At 40.8% G+C, this 21,106-nt stretch overlaps 1 protein-coding gene across 1 annotated transcript in view; it reads right to left on the bottom strand.

Moving 5' to 3' along the window:
• Positions 1-2,787: 2,787 nt before the first annotated feature.
• The window catches only part of LOC136879048 (proton-coupled amino acid transporter-like protein CG1139), a 170,343-nt gene continuing 152,024 nt past the window's right edge, over positions 2,788-21,106 (bottom strand). Inside the window, exons 9-10 of the mRNA XM_067152786.2 lie at positions 19,258-19,427; positions 2,788-3,545 (exon numbers count right to left, since the gene is read on the bottom strand). Of these exons, the coding sequence (XP_067008887.2) occupies positions 3,298-3,545; positions 19,258-19,427 (418 nt within the window). The 3' untranslated portion in view covers positions 2,788-3,297. The remainder of the gene's footprint in view (positions 3,546-19,257; positions 19,428-21,106) is intronic.

Below are 21,106 nucleotides of genomic sequence, written 5' to 3'. Positions count from 1 at the left end.
ATGCGGTGAGGAGCGCGCAGCTGTGAGCTCGCATCCGGGAGATAGTGGGTTCGAAACCCACTGTTGGCAGCCCTGAAGATGGTTTTCCGTGGTTTCCCATTTCCACACCAGGCAAATGCTGGGGCTGTACCTTAATTAAGGCCACGGCCGTTTTCTTCCCATTCCTAGGCCTTTCCTGTTCCATCGTCGCCATAAGACCTTTCTGTGTCGGTGCGACGTAAAAGCAAGTAGCAAATATATATATATTTATGCTCGGCCGGGTAGCTAATCATCTTTAACTACAGCTCCCGCCGACTTCAAGCAAGCATATAGGCTGACTCCACACTGGCAATTGGCCTCCCCATGTACGATCTTTTCTTTTCCTGCCAAAATGATCACCACCACAACCTCCGTCCGCATCTGTTCTTTTTTTCTCTTACCTCGTCTACGTCTTCTCATCCTTCTCTGATCATGTCCTCCTTTCTCCTAACGCAACCGGACCGCCCCAGTCATCTTCAACCGCTTCACGACGAACTTGCCAACCCACCAGTTACGACTGCCGATGCATTTCTACCTTCGACACACAGTCATCTTCAACGTCAGTCGCTTCAAGATGCAGTTACGACTGCCGACGCAACTCTACCATCAACACCAGCGCCAACTCCGTTTCACCCAGGCATGTATAGCTGCCTCATCCGAGGTATCGACGCTTCCATCTCTGTATCTGCCATACTACGAGAACTCCACGCTGCACGCACCCCGGCACGCGGAGCGTTTTGTATTAAGAACCCCACTGGACTCACATTCTTGGTTCGACTTCACCTACAGAAGCAGACGTCCGCCATCTTCTCATCAACGGAGTATGTCTCTTCAGGCATTGACATCGAGTTGAAACCTTACGCTCCCCTCCTCGAACATCTCCTAGACCCACACGACGTCACACCCGGCCAGCCCCTCGTCTTCAGTCTAGATATTCCGTTCGCCCACCTCCTCTCTCCATTTCTGCCTTCTTCTCACCGCATTTGCAAGCTGCCCTTCTCAGACTCTTCACCACTTCGTTAAGACAGATCGCTCCCACACTCCTTCCCAATCAACTGCACCCTGGCACTCTCGTATAACCCCACTCATTTTCTACGCATCCTCCCTCCATCACATCTCCCTCACAAATCCCCTATTATTCCTAACACCATCGCCAAGAGGCCCCTATAATTTCTCCTCCATCAAAATTAATCTCTTATTACCCATCTTTCTCATCTACAACACCACACTATTCTCTTCACTTCTCCCGGCCCGAGAGAGAGTGTAACTCTCTAGGGGGCCCGCCGGGAGGGGGATGGAAACTTCTCCGCCACCGCCGCGAATTCTTTACCACTCTCTCGCAAGTAAGGTGCCCGTGCCTGGCTTCTTCGCCGGGCAATATTTTTGGCAGAGGACCACCAATGTGGTGAACCTCTAGGGAGAGAGAGAGACAGAGAGAGATAGCAATCTTTCACTCACCCATCCCCCTTTTTTGGGTAGGAGCTGGAAGGTGGCCCCAGGGAGGGAGGAGAGGACACTCTCCACCCACTGAAAAAAAAAAAAACCTCGGTCCCCGACCTAACCCAATGAGGTTAGGTTAGTGTCCGTGGTTACGACTTAGGATAAGACGTCATTATGAAGTCATAACCTTACTATGTGAGGTTAAGCCTGAGGTTTGACATCATAAGGACGTCATTAGTCTGACGTCATTGACTAGGGCTGAATGACCGCACCAAAAAGTTGCTGACTCAGATAAAACTCAAATTTCCCGCCAGAATCGTGGGCAATTGCTGATGCAGCACCCATTGTTTTATAACATGCATTGTCCTACTACTACTACTACTACTACTACCACCACTACTACTAATATAATAATAATAATAATAATAATAATAATAATACCCAACTGACGCTTTTTATAATATGTTGTAACATGTTTTTTGGTTTGGACCTTTGGAGCGAATAGAAGCTTAATCACTCACACTGAACTTCGTACGGCCACAACCAACTTTGATAAACTGTATTAACAAACAGCAGTAGTTGTTAAGTGGGCCATACTTCTTGGCTTAGTATCCTCCTTATCATCACCCCAGTCAACCTGCGTTTTGCCATGCAGGTGAGACTCATTTAAATATGATATATATAAATGAAATGACATTTGTCTGGCTATCTTATGAAACATCACATCAAAACCGCTGTGTGGACTTTCATAAAAATTTGCACATTCCTTCCCATAGGTTCTATCACGTGAACAACTAAGTTCTTTTTCAGTGTACTGACCTGAAAATACATTATTAGCGAAATTATTTGTAAAATATCACGTAATACCTTTAAGTGACTCTGTGGTGTAGTGGTTAGCTGCCACGCCCGGAGGCCTGGGTTCGATTCCTGGAGGGCTGGAACGGGGTCCACTCATCCTCGGAAGGTCAACTGAGTAGAGGTGGGGTTCCATTCCCACCTCAGCCATCCTCGAAGTGGTTTTCCGTAGTTTCCAGGCAAATGCCGGGATGCTACCTAACTTAAGGCTACAGCCGCTTCCTTCTCTCTTCCTTGTCTAACCCTTTCGATTTTCCCATCATCCCTCAAGGCCCCTGTTCAGCATAGCAGATGAGGCCGCCTGGGCGAGGTACTGATCATCCTTCCCAGTTGTATCCCCGACCCAAAGTCTCACGTCCTGGACACTGTCCTTGAGGCGGTAAAGGTGGGATCCCTCGCTGAGTCCGAGGGAGAAGGGAACCCCGGAGGTTAAAGGGATTAAGAAATAAAGAATAGCTTAAAATTAATGGTGCATATTTATTTCTCATTCAATCACGCCAAAACGAAAATTTGGTATGAATATATCTCAGATTAAGTTACAACTTAGGTCTATTTTAATGTTTCAATGTTTATCCGTTTCTAAGTGATGGTCATTATTATGTAGATGTGTTTTCGTCCGCTTTAAACCAAAGCAATTGGCAAATAGTCATTCCTATCACGAAACAACGGCCAACATATGTACTTAAAATTAAGTTTTCTACAAGAAAGGTTATCTCTTTATAACTCTAATAGTTCTCCATGACATCACGCATTTTCGTTCCAGAGCCTCCTAAGTAATTAACGATAACAAAACACTGACTAACTGTTAAATGAGGCGTGTTCTGTCTCTACTACTGCCACTCATCTCCGTTAGAAGATGACAGCACCGCTGCAATTGTACCAAACTAACCCGTCAAAGACGGGTACAGCAGCTAGTATGATGTCTTTCTTTTACGTTAGGATTCCGTTTCCCTCTTCTCTCTAATTCTCAGGGTGATGTGAACGTCATTGTTGCATCGAGTATGTTTCGACGATCCTCGCTATACTGGAGTAAGCGCCAGACACAAGGACGACCAATGCTAGAACAACAACGATCACGTTCTTCCACAGTTTCCAGCGCCCAGGCCCCAACTCGTCCCAGAAAGTCACTGTTTCAATGACGGCAGGGCAAAGAAGACCCAAGGTGGATAAGAACACCGCCCCCACCAGAGAAATGATGGCATCCAACTCAGGGACTGCGGCTGCGACACACGCTGAAATAAATTGTAAACACTGTAGAACAACAAAGGCTAGTCCAGTAGACACTGGGAATCACAAACTGAATAGACAAGGAATAAAATGCTTTCGAATGTATACTGTTAAATAAATAAACGAAATAAAAACTCTTACCAAAAGAAAAGAAATACAAGTAAAGTAAACAATAAAGTAAGAAATTGTACCCCATCGCATTCATATCCTAACTACTTGCATTCCCTTCCCACGCTACTCCAGAAGGTAAGTCGCAAAGAAATTCATCTCACCGCGCGAGTTGGCCGTGCGCGTAGAGGCGCGCGGCTATGGGCTGGCATCCGGGAGATCGTGGGTTCGAATCGCACTGTCGGCAGCCCTGAAGATGGTTTTCCGTGGTTTCCCATTTTCGCTGCTAGATGCTTTACGTCGCACCGACACAGATAGGTCTTATGGCGACGATGGGACAGGGAAGGGCTGGGAGTGGGAAGGAAGCGGCCGTGGCCTTAATTAAGGTACAGCTCCAGCATTTGCCTGGTCTGAAAATGGGAAACCACGGAAAACCATTTTCAGGGCTGCGACAGTGGGGTTCGAACCTACTATCTCCCGAATACTGGATACTGGCCGCACTTAAGCGACTGCAGCTATCGAGCTCGGTTTTCCCATTTTCACACCAGGCAAATGCTGGGGATGTACCTTAATTAAGGCCACGGCCGCTTCCTTCCAACTTCTAGGCCTTTCCCATCCCATCATCTCCATAAGACCTATTTGTATCGGTGCGACGTAAAGTCCCTAGAAAAAAAAATCATCTCAGGATTATGATGTTTTATGTCGATTGTCGGATATGCCTCTTAATTTCGAACTGGTTTTGAACTCTTACTAGGGATTAATTTAATTCTAATTACTGAAATTAAAATACTAACAAGTGCATATACATGGGAAAGAAATCTTTTTAATGATTAAGCATAAATTTCGAAGTTAAATTATTGATTAACATTCAATCTCAAGTAGGTTCACCGAATAATAGCTGCCGTTTGTTGGCGAAAGAAAACTAACTCTTGTTGGGATGCATAAATCATTCTCAGATTACGATTTAATCATTTTGATCGCTAACATTTTCTGATTTGGTGCCATGAAAGTGTCGCGATAAGTTATTAAATAATCAATATCCGAAATACCGAAATAAATAATCAATGCCTAATAACATAAAACATTAACATTCAATTGAAGACTTCATAAAGTAATATGATCTCAATTCGGTGACGTCAACCTATTTCAGGTAACTGGAATCTCTTTTGTTTGTATCATTCATCATTATACTAAAAATATGTAAAAACATGAATAATTGTATTAATTTAATGTAAATTAAAAAAAACTAAATCGGTCTCCATTACTTGAGGAAAGAGATTAGTGAATATCCACGTATTATAAAATTATGAACTTAGAAAGCAACAACAACAAAAATAATGAAATCACATTTACAACATGAATATATTGAACCAGCAACAACAACAATTTTCTACCATATCTAACATAACTCACTACTTCAAACAATCAGTTCATAGCTCGAATAAAATGAAGTCTAACTAAACTATCAAATAAATAAAATCTGCGTCATTAAATATCCAAATTTGGGTCCAATATTGTCAACAAGGATGCTGATTTAATATTCATTACTCTCTCGTAACATCACGATCAGAATTCCGCATATGACTAAATTTAATATAAACATATACTGTAATATGTCTACCCGTCCGTTTTTATTACCGATGTCTTAATCCCCGTTCTGATGTAGAAGACACTTCCGTTAATATATAATCGCCAATGAATTCATACATGATAACGTAAGAATGCCCTAAATCTTAAGGTTAGGGTAGAATATTATTTTCGCAATTCTCACCATGATTACAATATACTAAATAACAATCTTCTTAAATTTATCTAATCACCTAATTCATTACGAAGACAGTGTTCATTTCTCTCATTATTATCACAATAAGTGATCTCATTAAATCATTATGAAGGCACCTAACATGTAATTTCACGATATTCCTATTCCTTCTATAACCTTTGATCATCCACCTAATAATCCTACTGAGGTCATCGTTACAATCCTAAACTAATTAAAGATCACGTTTACTCCCACTATTAACTTAGAAATACAGTACAATGGACATTCTGAAGACACTAACATTCTGCCAAATACTCCTTTATAAATTCAATTAGATGACTTTAATACTAATATTGCCTGACAACATTGTTTACTAAACGTCACTGAACAATTACATATTACTATAAACTATTTTAGTAAAATGATAACTAACCTCATAAGGTCAAACATCAATGTACCGAATATCAAATTCGGTCATGATTTCAAGAAATGATCTATCACATTATAAATACTCGCTAATATCTTTTCTCAAGTTGGATGTACGCAACACCTCCTAGATATAAGGCCTCACAACCGTTCCGGAAATGTACCGTGTCGTCAGCACCGGGGGGCAAGCTTGATGTTTCTTAGTAATAAGAAAGCAATGATTTTTGCCATGTGACGGTGTAATTAGAAGTGTTTTAATTCGTTTAATGGTGCCAACTGTTAATACCATTATGTAAAATGGTACTGAAGTTTTGTGCACGAAATTGTAAGGAGAATTACGACGTTGATAACAAAGTGCATGTATTTAAATTTCCGAAATAAGAGTTTATGCAGCAAAGATGTTTACGTGCGATTCCACGACAAGTCTACCGAGTTGCCAATTACTCAGTGGTGAGTAACTATTATATAATCTGTATAGCAAACTACTTTTCATAAAAGAGTTGCTGTTGAACCTACTACTTCCAGCAACTCCAGCATATAAATAACTTCTACATGAGCATCAGTACAAAATGGATAATATGTGGGAAAGTTTTTACGTATGCGATGCAGTGATTAACCTAAAGGGGGAGATGAGGTGAGGCACGTTTTGATAAGACTTGCGGTTCATGGTTTCCACCATCGTTTGTGTCAAATGGTGAACTTTCACGAGCCAAGTACGGACTGTAGATGTAAAAGGTGCGATCAATTTGTGAAAGATCATATATTTACATGGAAAGTACGAGTTGAATCCATAACATAATTTTGTGTTGACTTTTCGAGAGAACTTGTTTATACACATTCGTGTGAAATAAATCAGTTATTATTATTATTATTATTATTATTATTATTATTATTATTATTATTATTATTATTATTATTATTATTATTATTATTATTATTATTATTATTATTATTATTATTATTATTATTCACGGAGCCTGCATTTCAAGAAAACAGATGGAACTTTTGCCCTGAACAATAAAGATAACTGTGAGATCCTTGCAAAGAACTTTGAAGACCTCCTTAACTGTGAATCGCTACGGGAATTATTGGAGATTGAGAAGGACACAATCCAGAACCGAGATTCCAAACCACCAGACGAAGAAGAAGTACGAGAAGTAACAAACTCCTTAAAGAACAACAAAGCATCTGGTGAAGATGGAGTAATAGCAGGACTGTGGAAGATAGCCAATGACGCCTTTACCACTGAAGCGACAGAACTGTTTCGGAATATTTGGAGAGATGAAAAAATACCAGAAGACTGGCTATTGGCATTAATACACCCGCTACATAAAAAGAGTCCGAAAACAGACGTCAACAACTACCGAGGAATATCACTTTTATCTGTTACGTAAAATAATTTTTTCTAAACTCCTATTGAACAGACTGACACCGCAAATTGACCACAAGTTGGGAGAGTATCAGGGTGGCTTCAGAAGAGGGCGCTCTTACCAGGATCAAATCTTGAGTCTAAAAATGATAATCAAATATTACAATGCGCGACCAAAGAACATCTGCATATCTTTAGTTGACTTTCAAAAAACATACGATTCAATAGATAGAGACACATTGATGGACATTTTGAGATAATATGGCATCGATCAAAAAACACTCAACTTACTTAGGTTAACACTAACAAACACCACATCCAAAGTGAAATTTCGAGGAGAGATCGGCAAACCCTTCCAGATAAAAACAGGTCTGAGACAGGGTGACAGCTAATCACCAACACTGTTCAACGTGGTTCTAGACAAGGTCATGAAAACACTATGGAAACATAATGACTCAGGTGCTATAATAGGTAGTAAAAATAAACACGTCAAACCCAAGTGTTTGGCCTTTGCTGTAGATTTGACACTCTTCACTGAGACAGAACAGGAAGCAATAACACAGATAAATGAACTACAGGAGATAGCCGAGAAAACAGATTTAAAAATCTCCTTCACAAAAACAGAGATGATGAGCACGGACAGGAATTATGTGAAAGGAACAATGAAGACGAAATATGGGAAGTGAAGGTCACAAAGCAGTTTAAATACCTGGGAGAGATTATCAGCAGCAACGGGACGGATAAAGAGGCCATGGAAAATAGGAGACTTAAGTTGGAAAGGCTAAACACTACCACCAAAGACATTTACAACAAAAAGAATCTACACTAGCAACTAGCAAGCAAGTAACACTAACGAACCTGGAAAAACTACTAAAGATTGAAAGGAGAATATTAAGAAGGATTTACGAGTCAAGGGTGGTAGAGGGAAATTACAGATTACGATCAAATAAGGAGATATACGGAAGAACAGAAGACCTTGAAACAACAATAAGAAAAAGACGGCTGCGATTCTATGGACACATAGTCAGAATGGATCCAGCAAGGTGAAATAAACAAATTTTTAATAAAACATACTACTTGCCAGGGGGGGATATACCAAGCAGATGAAGGAAGAACTCAGGAGGTTAGGAATTGCAGATGAAGAATGCCATGATAGAGACCAATTCAGGAAAAGACTTTCCAACATACAAGTTGTTGTGGAAGAAAAGAAAGAGCGCAGAGAGAGAAGATGAACTGAAGAGAGAAGAGTGCAACATTCTGAAAGAATGAAGGCACTGTAGAGAAAGAGGAAGGAAGAAAGGATGATAAGGTACGCCACAGACATTTCAAAGTCAGTGATATTTTATAGGAAGTAAATTGTACTGATTCAAGGACAAGAAGTGGTTATTGCGTGGTCCTAAGTTTGGCCGGTTCGCAAGAAAGAAAAAAGGAAGAAAGGAAGGAAGAAAGAAAGAAAGAACGAACGAAAGAATTATTATTATTATTATTATTATTATTATTATTATTATTATTATTATTATTATTATTAGTATTATTATTATTATTATTATTATTATTATTATTATTATTATTATTATTATTATTATTATTATTAAACGTATTATACGCATTAAACCACATGCAACAGCTGTTGCTATGTAGGCCTATTTACTCTGCAAATGCATGAAACTGGCTCACTGTGGTATATTATTTTATAGGTACGCCACAGACATTCCAAAGTCGGTGATATTTTATAGGAAGTAAATTGTACTGATTCAAGGACAAGAAGAACTATAACTGCTCCTCTTCCAAGACCACGACTGTTAGATAATGCAGTGTCCTGTATTTCTCCCAATTACCCCTTATGTTCATCGTCAAATTCTGGCAAAAGCCAGGCAAAAAAGTAGATTAGAGAGAGAAACAATAAACGGAGCAATTTAAGATAGTTTCAACAGCCATGCTTCGCACACAGACAAAATTTCAGTCCACAATGTTATACAACTTAAAATTAAAATAAACATGTTGATGTTACCTGATGTTTGGTGCACTGTGACGAAAGAAACGCAAATAATTTTCTGTACATGGACGCATCAAAACAACCACACTGCATAGCATATGCAATCACTGAAGAGGACATGACCTCAAAAGTTTATTCTAAAGGGGTTTTATTACAGTATACATTTTCTAATAATATGTAGACAACATTACCAATCTTTAAGCTGAAATACACTTAAGAATTTCTATTGTGTTTGTTAGCAATTCGGCATAAAGTTAACATTGTAAAATACTGTCGTGATATAAAACCGTGTGCTGTTTATTTTTAACGACAGAGTAACTCAAATAATAATAAGTAATAACGACAATATAATTCAATGCCCTATAAAATGTAACCGTTATTTCTTGGTAAATAAATTGTTCGATAGGCAAAAAATTAAAGTAATACTTTTGTTTGACAATTCTCCGCACTTCCTTGCATTGGGTCGCCTCCTTAGCGTGACGTCTCCCGCTGTTGTGAGGCCTTATTACCTAGGAGGTGTTGATGTACATCATTTTAAATCATCTAAGCTAGCATAAGGAAACTACATTACAACAATATAAACAAAAGAAAAGTATTACAGATTCCACTCATCCGACATAGGATGGAGTCCTTTTATGACATCAGATGAGGATTACATATCCATGGCCTTAAAACTCTATCCGTTTTACTCTTCCATGATCTTCCTTATGTTGTTTGGTCACATGCAAGTATCCATTAGAGAAGTTCATAAATCTGTTTCTTGAAACTTAGAAAAACAATATTAATTGTACAGGGAGGTACACCCCAAAGCCGCGCATTCAAATTCAGCGCCTAAATGAACTCCTCTATTGGTAAAACAGTGAAACTGAAACTACACCAACTTAGAACTTTACACAGAAGATTTCACCACAGAAATATGATATAATTTTGTTATTGTGCAGTTGCCTAAACTGAGTGAATTTATCCTTGTTTTGTTTGCCATTCATCAAGAAGTTTGGACATTTTTCCACAGATGACACCACTAAAAAAATATGATCATGAACCCTGGTGCAAAGGGAAATAACTTATAATTTAAAGAAGTTTTGTATTTCTAGGTTTTTGTAACTGAATGATGTTCATTTATTTTTGGGTTGGCAATATTTCCTGTTTCTTTCTGCCAGTTTTGAATCTAGCCAATCCCTAATTTCTGTATTTAATTTTCAAACTATTACAGGCTTCTTGTTCGATTCTAAGTGTAACTTTTGAATTTATCCAATAAAATCGAGAGGGTGTGGCTAGTTTAATCTTGAATGATGTCGAACCTTCCCTGAGGGTTTATAAACTGCGGATTTTCACGTCTCTTGGCTAATTGATTGTCATCTTACTGAGTGTGTGTGTGTCAAAGCAGGAGGCCTTCTTAATCAGTCAACAGAATATCTACAGGGTAATGGCCACTTAACTTCTTTCTTTCTTGCTACCATCCGCTCTTTAACCCGAGGGACAGGTCCGACTCTTTAGTTAGGTAACCAGCTTTTCTAAAATGTAACGTCTTCCGGCTAGTGTAAAAACTTCATAAAGTCTTTAACTGTAAATCGGGGATAGAGAGTGAATTACCCTCTCGAGCTCCCCTTCATCTTGGTTTGAGGTGACTACGTTTTTATAACTGTTTTTCATTCTGTAATATGGTAAAGTAATTTCTGTACGAGTCACCTCCGTAGTTTGGGAATAGCCCCTGTTTCATCGACCTAGAGCCCCTTAGGTTGTTTTAGTGTTCATATCTAGGAGTGCAAGTATACGCCTCCATTCAGTTTGTGTTTCGGGCCATTTACTTAACCTGTTCTTTTCAGGCAAAGGCCCTGTAGGTTGGGTACAAGATACCCCTGTTTCAAATTGTAAGTTGGGCCATGGAAAGCCAGATAGTGTACGAATTTTGATATTGCCTCGAGGAGGCTAAAAGGAAACGGAGAACCGGTTAGCTCTTTCTCAAATTTTGTAATTGTAAAGTGTGCTTCTGGGAGGATAATATTGCAAATTTAAGAGCAAATGCTCTTTGAATTAGGGGATTTCTGCCCTTTACTAAAGTTGTCCTTTTTTGAATTGTAAATTTGAGCTGGGAGCTCAAGCATTATAAAGGGAGGGGCTTGAAGCCCAGAACCTATCGAATTCACTAATATTGTATTTTCCTTGACTTGTTCCAAAATTGCTAACTGTACCTGTTATATTGTTATTTGTTGATTTTTGAAATTCTAAAGAAATATAACCTTTCTTAAAGTTTTAAATTAGTTAAAGTAGTTAGACCCATTCAAGCCCGCACCTTCTTTAACCTCTTTCTGCTCCACGGGTATCCCCGTAACATTAATAATTTGGGCAATCGTAGATAACATATTCAATTTGCTGTATTTAATGAACTTTCCGAAAATTTAACTCTTACTTTGTGGGTTATGTACTTTATCTTCCTCTATTCTGACCCAGTAGAGGACCAGTATTACTTTTTATAGATTTGTTTTCTTCAATTAATGATATCTATCCGTGCCGCCAACTTCTTTCATCTGCCTGTGTTCAATCTTTCTTTTATTATAATAACAATATATTTTCTTCAAAAAAAAAAAATAACAAGAACAAGAAACATGAATTGACAGTTGTACTCCTATCCCATTTCTAGTTAGGTTACTGTAATGCTTTCTTTTAACCATATTTTTTCTGCCATCATTACTGAAAACTCATTGCTACGAGTTATTACTCGTGTAGTTTAAAGACATTATGAGAATAATTTAATCAACAAAATTATTGTAAACCAAAATTATAATTTCATTATTTCGTTATGCTTTGTCCATTGTGGCAACTTTCATCTTAGGGAAGTTTGGTAAATACAATAATTACATTTCACTATTTTTAAAATGTCAGCTATCTTGTCGGACTTAAATTATGACACAATGAAAGGTTTGAACATCTTTCTCTGTTGTGTGTGATTCAATCTCAGTAACATAGAATGGTTAATTTTTGTTAACATTTCTGGTGAAGCATTTTAGTAATTTCTATGCCTCAGGTTGTCTCAGGTCATTCAGAGTATATACTAAGCAAGTACCCGGAGCTCTCAGTTAAGGTGCAAATCCAACATTCCCACAGTACAAATGTACTACGCTGCAATATAGCGGCATTATAGCCAACTTAAGAATCGTTATTACGCCCTTTATTTACGCGCATTTCACCAAGAAATTCATCATTCCTGTTCGTAATAATGCACTTGGCCTCCGCAGAGGCCTGGTGGAAGTCTTTTGAATTGATGCTCTATGGACGATCTGTACGTTTATGACGACCGGGCTCTGCCTACGATCAATTTCAATGGTAAAGAGGCACAGACATCCATCCCCCAAGCCGGAAGAATTAGCCAGTTAAGGTTAAAAATCCCGACCCGGTCGGGAGTCGAACCCAGGACCCTTCGGACCAAAGGCTAGCGTGCTAACGATTTATCCAGGAAGCCAGACATAATTCCTGTTGACAAACAAATATTTCGATTAAAACTCTTAATACTTCAGACTAGAAACAACTTATCATGCATGAATTGCTAAGAACTTTTAATGCTTGAATTTTACAATCCGAACAGTATGAACGATAACCTTCTGTCTCAACTTGCAAATGGAGGCTGTGCCCCTTTGAGCATCGACGTAATGTCCACGCCTTGTTCCATGTGCTGCGACCCCAGGCCGATTTCAGCCCCACGAGAGAAAATCGATTCATGTCTTGGCATCTTCACACATGCAACTGCTTTATGTTGTATAAACAAACTTGTAGTTACATAAATAAAATTAATTTTACAGTTTCGTATAATAAGAAATATAAGTTTGTTATAGTCCAAGGAAGTCTCTGGGAGAGCGGATAATACGGAATCAATAACCTCGGTATTAGGCGAAAAAAAAAAGAATAGTTAACTGTAGTCACTTCCATTTACTTGATGACAAAATGAGCATAACCACTAGATTCACCATAACTGATTGTATGAGAATACGAAGTTTCACTTCAATTGGCCTGGTGTAACTATACGAGGTCCCTTGCCAATGAAACGTTTGCGTCTTCTTTTTCTTTTTCTGGATTACGTCCCAGAGTATTGGCACTTCATGTGGATTTGGCTCAGTTTTACAGCCAGACATTCCTAACGCCAATCCTACGAGGGATGTGTTCACAATTGCGTGTGTATGACGTAGTTGGAAGTGTGATGTGATGTATGTTAATGAACAAATGTGTATTAAGACGAAGACGAATACTGACGCCCTGAGCCAGAGGTATTAACCATCCCGACGCGGCCGGGAATCGACTCACGGACCCTGTGAAACGAAGGCCACTACGTTACGTTCAGCCCGTCCGGCTCCATATCTAAATGGTTAGCGTGCTGGCCTTTGGTCACAGGGGTCCCGGGTTCGATTCCCGGCAGGGTCGGGAATTTTAACCTTAATTGGTTAATTTCACTGGCACGGAGGCTGGTGTGTATGTCGTTTTCATCACCATTTCATTCTCATCACAACGTGCAGGGCGCCTTCGGGCGTCAAATCAAAAGACCTGCATCTGGCGAGACGAACTTGTCCTCGGACACTCCCGGCATAAAAGCCAAACTCCATTTCATTTTACGTTCAGCCAAGGAGCTGGACATTCTCTTGTCTACATAGATAGGTATATAGATAGATAGATTGATACATATCAATTATCGAAATTATTGATGACATTGTCCAGTGAATAAAGTATAATGCTCAGGATTTAAAAAGAATGACATTTTTGTAATGGACGTCTCCACAGTAAAAAGGAAATGCACTTTTTAATTTTCCGTAATTTCTGTCTGTCTGTCTGCCTGTCTATCTGTCTGTCTGTATGTATGTATGTATGCATGTATGTATGTATGTATGTATGTATGTATATATGTATGTATGTATGCACATCACGTGAAAACGGCTGAAGAGAATTTCACGAAATTCGGTATCTAAAGTCAGGGAATGAGCCACTATAATCTAGGATATAAATAATTTTATTCACGCTGAGTGAAATGGTGGTTTAGGGGAAGGTCTAAAATGTAATTCTCAAATATTTACGTTATTTTTTTTTTGCTAGGGGCTTTACATCGCACCGACACAGATAGGTCTTATGGCGACGATGGGATAGGAAAGGCCTAGGAGTTGGAAGGAAGCGGCCGTGGCCTTAATTAAGGTACAGCCCCAGCATTTGCCTGGTGTGAAAATGGGAAACCACGGAAAACCATCTTCAGGGCTGCCGATAGTGGGATTCGAACCTACTATCTCCCGGATGCAAGCTCACAGCCGCGCGCCTCTACGCGCACGGCCAACTCGCCCGGTATTTACGTTATTAGTGGTCCTATCGATAAATATTACATAACTGAAGTTATATAGAATTACATTTCCGATTATTTATGTATCATACACTTTTACCGTATCGGCTATGATAGAGATATTCATGAATTTGGATTTTTGTTGCTAAGTCCATATTAACGCCGATTCATGAGCAAATGGGTAAACAGTATTTAATGAAACTCGGTATGCAGAGACGGGGAATAAGAAACTACAGTCTAGGCTACAAATAATTTTATTCATCCTGGATGAAATGGTAGCTTATGTGAAGGTGCCTAAAATCTATTTTTAAGTACCTATGTTATTGGTCCTATCGAAAAGTACTATACAACAAAATTATAGAGAATGTAATTTCCGATCATTTATGTTTTATTCAGTTTTACCGTACCGACTATGGTAAGAGTGGTATTTCAGAGCCGGAAGAAAACTAAATGTGGAGGCCTACAATATCGAAAGCTCATGAAATTGATCAACAATGACATTACATTGACCATTGTTTGTTGTGATGTTCTTTGTCTCTTCTGCTGCCCGCCATCTCCGATAGATTGGATTACTGCTGCGCATCGAATATAACAGCCTGCCTGAATATTGATGGGAAATAGCCGGGGAGTTAGATAACTTCCTTCCTTACCATGCCCTTCCTCTGATTCATAAATTTTCTGATACAACTGGTACGTAACGCACTGGTTCATTATAGTATTCCAGCAATTCGATTCCTACTCTGACGCGCTCATTTGAATGAGCAGTATGCAAATAAGGGAGAGCCTCCCACTTCATGGAAGGAATGAAAACATTGAGTACCGATACTAGGAGTGTTCACAGCTCTCTGCGGCCAGATCATTCCAGCTCTGGAACTTTGGACTGTTAGATCGTCAGCGTAGTAGTGTTCGTTAAAAGTGAGAAAATGTGTGGTTTTTCATTTGATCGAGTATTCCATATGATAGAATTGCTTCTAAGCGTGACATTCCTACTGACGTCATTGTAATGACCTATGTTGATTTCAGTTGGGAAAACCATCAAGACAGTCTTTCTGAGGATGTAAAATGGCAAGTGAAGAGTGAGTGTCTGCCTTTATAATGAAAATTCCCTAACCCAGTCTTTACATGAGAAAAGACGTTGGTGACTTCTCTATCGCGTTTCTGGGACAACGGTAAGTGCTATGCAATTTAATACAATCTTACTCACAACGTGTACACTACTTAACCTACAATTCTGTATACAATGTAGCATTCCGTAGCGAAGCACGGGTACATCAGCTAGTGATATGATAATATACACTGCATGACAACAAGGTTAAGCACACAGGAGTGGTCCATTATTATACTATTTCCGTAGACATGCATACCATTGATGTGTGAGTAAATGATTAGATTGACAAGGATCTGTTATGTGCAAGAACGCCCACCAGAGTGCATTCGTGATGGCACCGTCCTGTTGTTGATAAGTTGTTACCAGACAACTGTTGTGAGTCAGACAGTTAAACAAGACGTGCAGAGAGGACTACGTACAGTACCAAGCACCCGCGATGCCTTGCAGACACGTTAGACATCCTATCCACCAACTGACAGCATTTGTCAGAGGCCGCATTGTGGGACTGCTTGAGGTTGGTTGGTCGTATCGTGCAATTGCCAGGCATGTGGCCCATTCAGATGTGGCCAGATGTTCGACTCAATGGGTACGTGATCGCACCCAATCATGTCGTGAGTGTTCGGGTCGACCAAGAAACACCACCCCGAGGCAGGACCGTGGTATGGTGCGCCAAGCATTGTGGGATCCCGTAACTTCGGCACCCGCCATCCGTGAACATGTACTGGAGGCTTTAAAACATTCTGTGAGTTCCCTCACAGTATCTCGACGACTCGTACCCGCCGTATTGGGGTCCTACCGCTCCATGGGTTGGCTGCCATTGACACCAGAACACCAACGCCTGCGTTTGGTGTGGTGCCTTGCCTAGTAGGCATGCGAAGAGGACGACTGGCGTCGCATCATGTTCAGTGATGAGTCCCGCTTCTCCATAACTTCCGATGACCATCATGTGCCGGTTTGGCGACATCGAGGGCAGAGGGCAGATCCTGTCCATATTGTGGAAAGACACCTAGACGTAATCCCTGGCATCATCGTATGGGGAACCGTAGGCTATGCGTTCTGGTCACCTTGAATAGTGTTTCGGCAGACTTTGACGGCACAGCGATACGTCACAGACCCTTATGGCACATCACCCTGGGACAGTGTTCCACCAAAATAATGCACGTCGACACACAGCACGTGTGTCTATGGACTGCCTAGAGCATGTTGAGATCCTCTCGTGGCCAGCAAGATCCCCTGACCTCTCCATCATTGAACACGTGTGGGATGACATTGGAAGGGGACTCCGTCCCAGTAACAACCTGCGGCAGCTGCAATAAATGTGGACGAACTTGCCTCAGGAGGGGATACGAATCGCATTAAGGCCAGCGGGGGTGCGACACCGTACTGACCTGTCGCCAACATTCCACCTGCAACTGCCAACGCCCTTGTCTCTTTCATCCCATATTGTAATCAGTCCAATAAAGGCGCATGGTCTTTCAGCATATTTAGTTTCATTCACTTTCAACCACTCCTTCCGGGTGCTTAACTCTTTGTCAGGAAATAAATAATTTTGGAGATGTTAAATCGCGTAAAACTTATCTGCAAAGGTTTCGTGTCGTTTTAAACACTCTCCCCATAGAGTTTAGTAATCTGAAGTATTCATCATCATCTGTTTACCCTCCAGGTTCGGCTTTTCCCTCGGACGCAGCGAGGGATCCCACCTCTACCGCCTCAAGGCCAGTGTCCTGGAGCTTCAGACTCGTGGTCGGGGGATACAACTGGGGAGTATGACCAGTACCTCGCCCAGGCGGCCTCACCTGCTATGGTGAACAGGGGCCTTGTAGGGGGATGGGAAGATTGGAAGGGATAGGCAAGGATGAGGGAAGGAAGCGGCCGTGGCCTTAAGTTAGGTACCATCCCGGCATTCGCCTGGAGGTGAAGTGGAAAACCACGGAAAACCACTTCGAGGATGGCTGAGGTGGGAATCGAACCCACCTCTACTCAGTTGACCTCCCGAGGCTGAGTGGACCCCGTTCCAGCCCTCGCACCACTTTTCAAATTTCTTGGCAGAGCCGGGAATCGAACCCGGACCTCCGGGGGTGGCAGCTAATCACGCTAACCACTACACCACAGAGGCGGACAATCTGAAGTATTATGGAATTAAAATTATAAATAAATGTTGCCATGATCTAGTTTCGTTTAAAATCAACCGTAACAGGAATGCATAATGTATTATGTTTCATGCACCTTCTGGATGGGGGTGGTAGAATCGCATCCATGGCATCCGCTGTCTGTGTCCGGCCTCGCGCTGTAGGGGGAAACGCGTCCGCCTGTTACTCGGCGGCCCCGGGATCGATTCCCGGCTGGGTCAGGGTTTTTTAATGGTATATTATTATTATCCCTGGCCTGGGGACTGGGCGTTTGTGTCGTCCTTAACGTTCCTTTCGTCATATTAAACACACTACACCTCCTCCATTCCAATTACACGCAGGTTCGTATCACATGGTACAAGTAGGGGCAAAAGATCTCTATTGGTCAACGCCCCAAACAAATACCACTTTTTATTTTAAAAAATGTGATGTATTCCGAGCCGTCAGTTGAGAGATGGCGTGGAATGATATTAGCGGACGAATAAACATGAGTTGGAGTTTTTAAAAGCAGGGAATATCATCATACGAAAATAAAGTTTAAATTCAAGGGTACAAATTGGGAACAAATGTTCATTTATAGGATGAGGAGTATTGGATTAGAATAATTTAACAATTGTCCGCCTCTGTGGTGTAGTGGTTCGCGTGATTAGTTGCCACCCCCGGAGGTCCGGGTTCGATTCCCGGCTCTGCCACGAAATTTGAAAAGTGGTACGAGGGCTGGAACGGGGTCCACTCAGCCTCGTGAGGTCAACTGAGTAGAGGTGGGTTCGATTCCCACCTCAGCCATCCTGGAAGTGGTTTTCCGTGGTTTCCCACTTCTCCTCCAGGCGAATGCCGGGATGGTATCTAACTTAAGGCCACGGCCGCTTCCTTCCCTCCTCCTTGCCTATCCCTTCCAATCTTCCCATCCCTCCACAAGGCCCCTGTTCAGCTTAGCAGGTGAGGCCGCCTGGGCGAGGTACTGCTCATTCTCCCCAGTTGTATCCCCCGACCAAGAGTCTGAAGCTCCAGGACACTGCCCTTGATGCGGTAGAGGTGGGATCCCTCGCTGTGTCCGAGGGAAAAACCGAACCTGGAGGGTAAACAGATGATGATGATGATGATGATGATGATGATGATGATAATTTAACAATTTCCAAATTTCCAAGTTCTTTGAAAACGTTTAAGGAAAGGATAAAGAATTTGCCACCTGGCCAATAACCTTAAATTCAGATTATTTATTTATTTATTTATTTATTTATTTATTTATTTATTTATTTATTTATTTATTTATTTATTTATTTATTTATCGATCATTCATAACAGTGAGTAGCTGCATAAGGAATGGCATCACTAGCGTCGCTCACACCAGTCACTTCCATGTTGTCAAATCCAAGGTTTAGATTGACACAGATCAAAGAGCCTAAGAGATTTGTTCTAGCCTATACTAGAATATATAGTGCATTGTAAACACTAGGACTTACAAATGAGGGCACTGCATACAAACCTAAGTACATTAATATACCTACTTGCGATTATGACGACTCCTATTCTGTATGTATTCTGGGCTGTATTCTGCCATCCTTTCTTCACATAACATTCTAGACCCTCCCACACTATCTTATTAGGCACGTACATTTGCAGAGCATATGTGAAGAGAACGGCTGCTGCAATCAGAATCTTCACCACTTGACACAGTCTGAAAAAATAAAGATACTGTAATAATAATAATAATAATAATAATAATAATAATAATAATAATAATAATAATAATAATAATAATAATAATAATAATAATAATAATTTTACCGCGGGTACACATACTCCGTCCTATTAAACTGCGCGCTTACTATAGGCCATTTGTATTATGGAATTTGAACTAATGTAACGCAGAATATTCGAGTTTGCAAATGTTATGTCTGTACCATCGGCCTAAGTGGGATTAAGGACAGTTAATTCTTAAGGAAATTTCAATTTTCAATGTTGGTTAACCTTAGTTTGTGAAGATTGTCTTGTTATTACGTCAAGGTTATCATCACTTCTGACCCCCTCAAACTCCCGTGCCGGGCTGAGTGGCTCAGACGGTTAAGGCGCTGGCCTTCTGACCCCAACTTGGCAGGTTCGATCCTGGCTCAGTCCGGTGGTATTTGAAGGTGCTCAAATACGTCAGCCTCGTGTCGGTAGATTTACTGGCACGTAAAAGAACTCCTGCGGGACTAAATTCCGGCACCTCGGCGTCTACGAATACCGTAAAAGAGTAGTTAGTGGGACGTAAAACAAATAACATTATTATTATTCAAACTCCCGTAACTACCAACCAATCATGAAATTTTGTGAATATTGTCTCTAGCCAATTAGATTTGGAGGTGTATACAGGCATCCAACCTATCTGTAAAGAGTTCTGGAAATTTCCCTCGAAATGCTATAATAACTGGGCGCTTTAAGGCCGTATTGTCATCTTCATCGCTCCAGTTCTTTGAGTGCGGCGTGTTATTCGGAGGCAGGGGGCGCAGGTCGGCGTTCGGAAGGCCCAGCGACACAAGGTAATGGCATAATTTTCTTAAGCTTGTGATAGCTCCGGCAGATAACTTGAGAGGAAGGTTTCAAACCCCTTTAATTTTATTGCACGTTCTAAATGTAGATTTTCGGCAAGTCTGAGGACTGTGTTGAAATCCTGGCTGAGAAACATGTAAACTAAGGGAACAAAGTGTGATTACCCTCTGTTGATTCTCATTCAACTTGGTATGGGGTGACTACAATTTTTGAAACTTCTAAATTCTTAACACAGTTTTGGCATTTAATATTTCTCATTTATTCTCCCCTCTGTAAAATAGGCTTAGCCTCTGCAACTTCGAGCCATAAGCCCACTTAGAGTTTTAAGAGATTTTCTGAAAGGAGTACAAGAGTTTCGCCTCCTAGCCTTTTGTTCATGGCCGATCATGTTAAACCCCCTTTTTTTAAAAATACTAGCGAATGTACCCGTGCTTCGCTACGGTATTCTGCATTGTATACGAATATTGAAGTAAACACTGTACATGCAGTAAATAAGATTGTTTTAAAATAGCATGTCTCATACCGTTATCCGAGAAACAGCATGGAGAGGTCCCCATACGTTGTTTCCAATGTAAAGTGCTTGTTACGGGTTTGTGATGATAACGGCAGGCTCACCTGCCTACTGCCATTCACAATCGAGTTGGGAAGTTTACATTATAATTGCAGGCCCCATTGCCTACTGCGGGGTCACAATCGATTTGGGGAGTTTCCGTTACAATGGCAGCCCTCCTTTCCTACTTCCAGACATATTACAAATTGATGAGTTTTTATTATAATATTATATTATTTATTATAATGGCAGGAAACTACCCTACAACCAGTCAA

This window comes from Anabrus simplex, chromosome 1 (genome assembly GCF_040414725.1).
Source record: "Anabrus simplex isolate iqAnaSimp1 chromosome 1, ASM4041472v1, whole genome shotgun sequence".
NCBI classification, from domain to species: Eukaryota; Metazoa; Arthropoda; class Insecta; order Orthoptera; family Tettigoniidae; genus Anabrus; species Anabrus simplex.
Note: the sequence above shows the minus strand (reverse complement) of the source record. Positions and strands in the feature narration are given on the sequence as shown.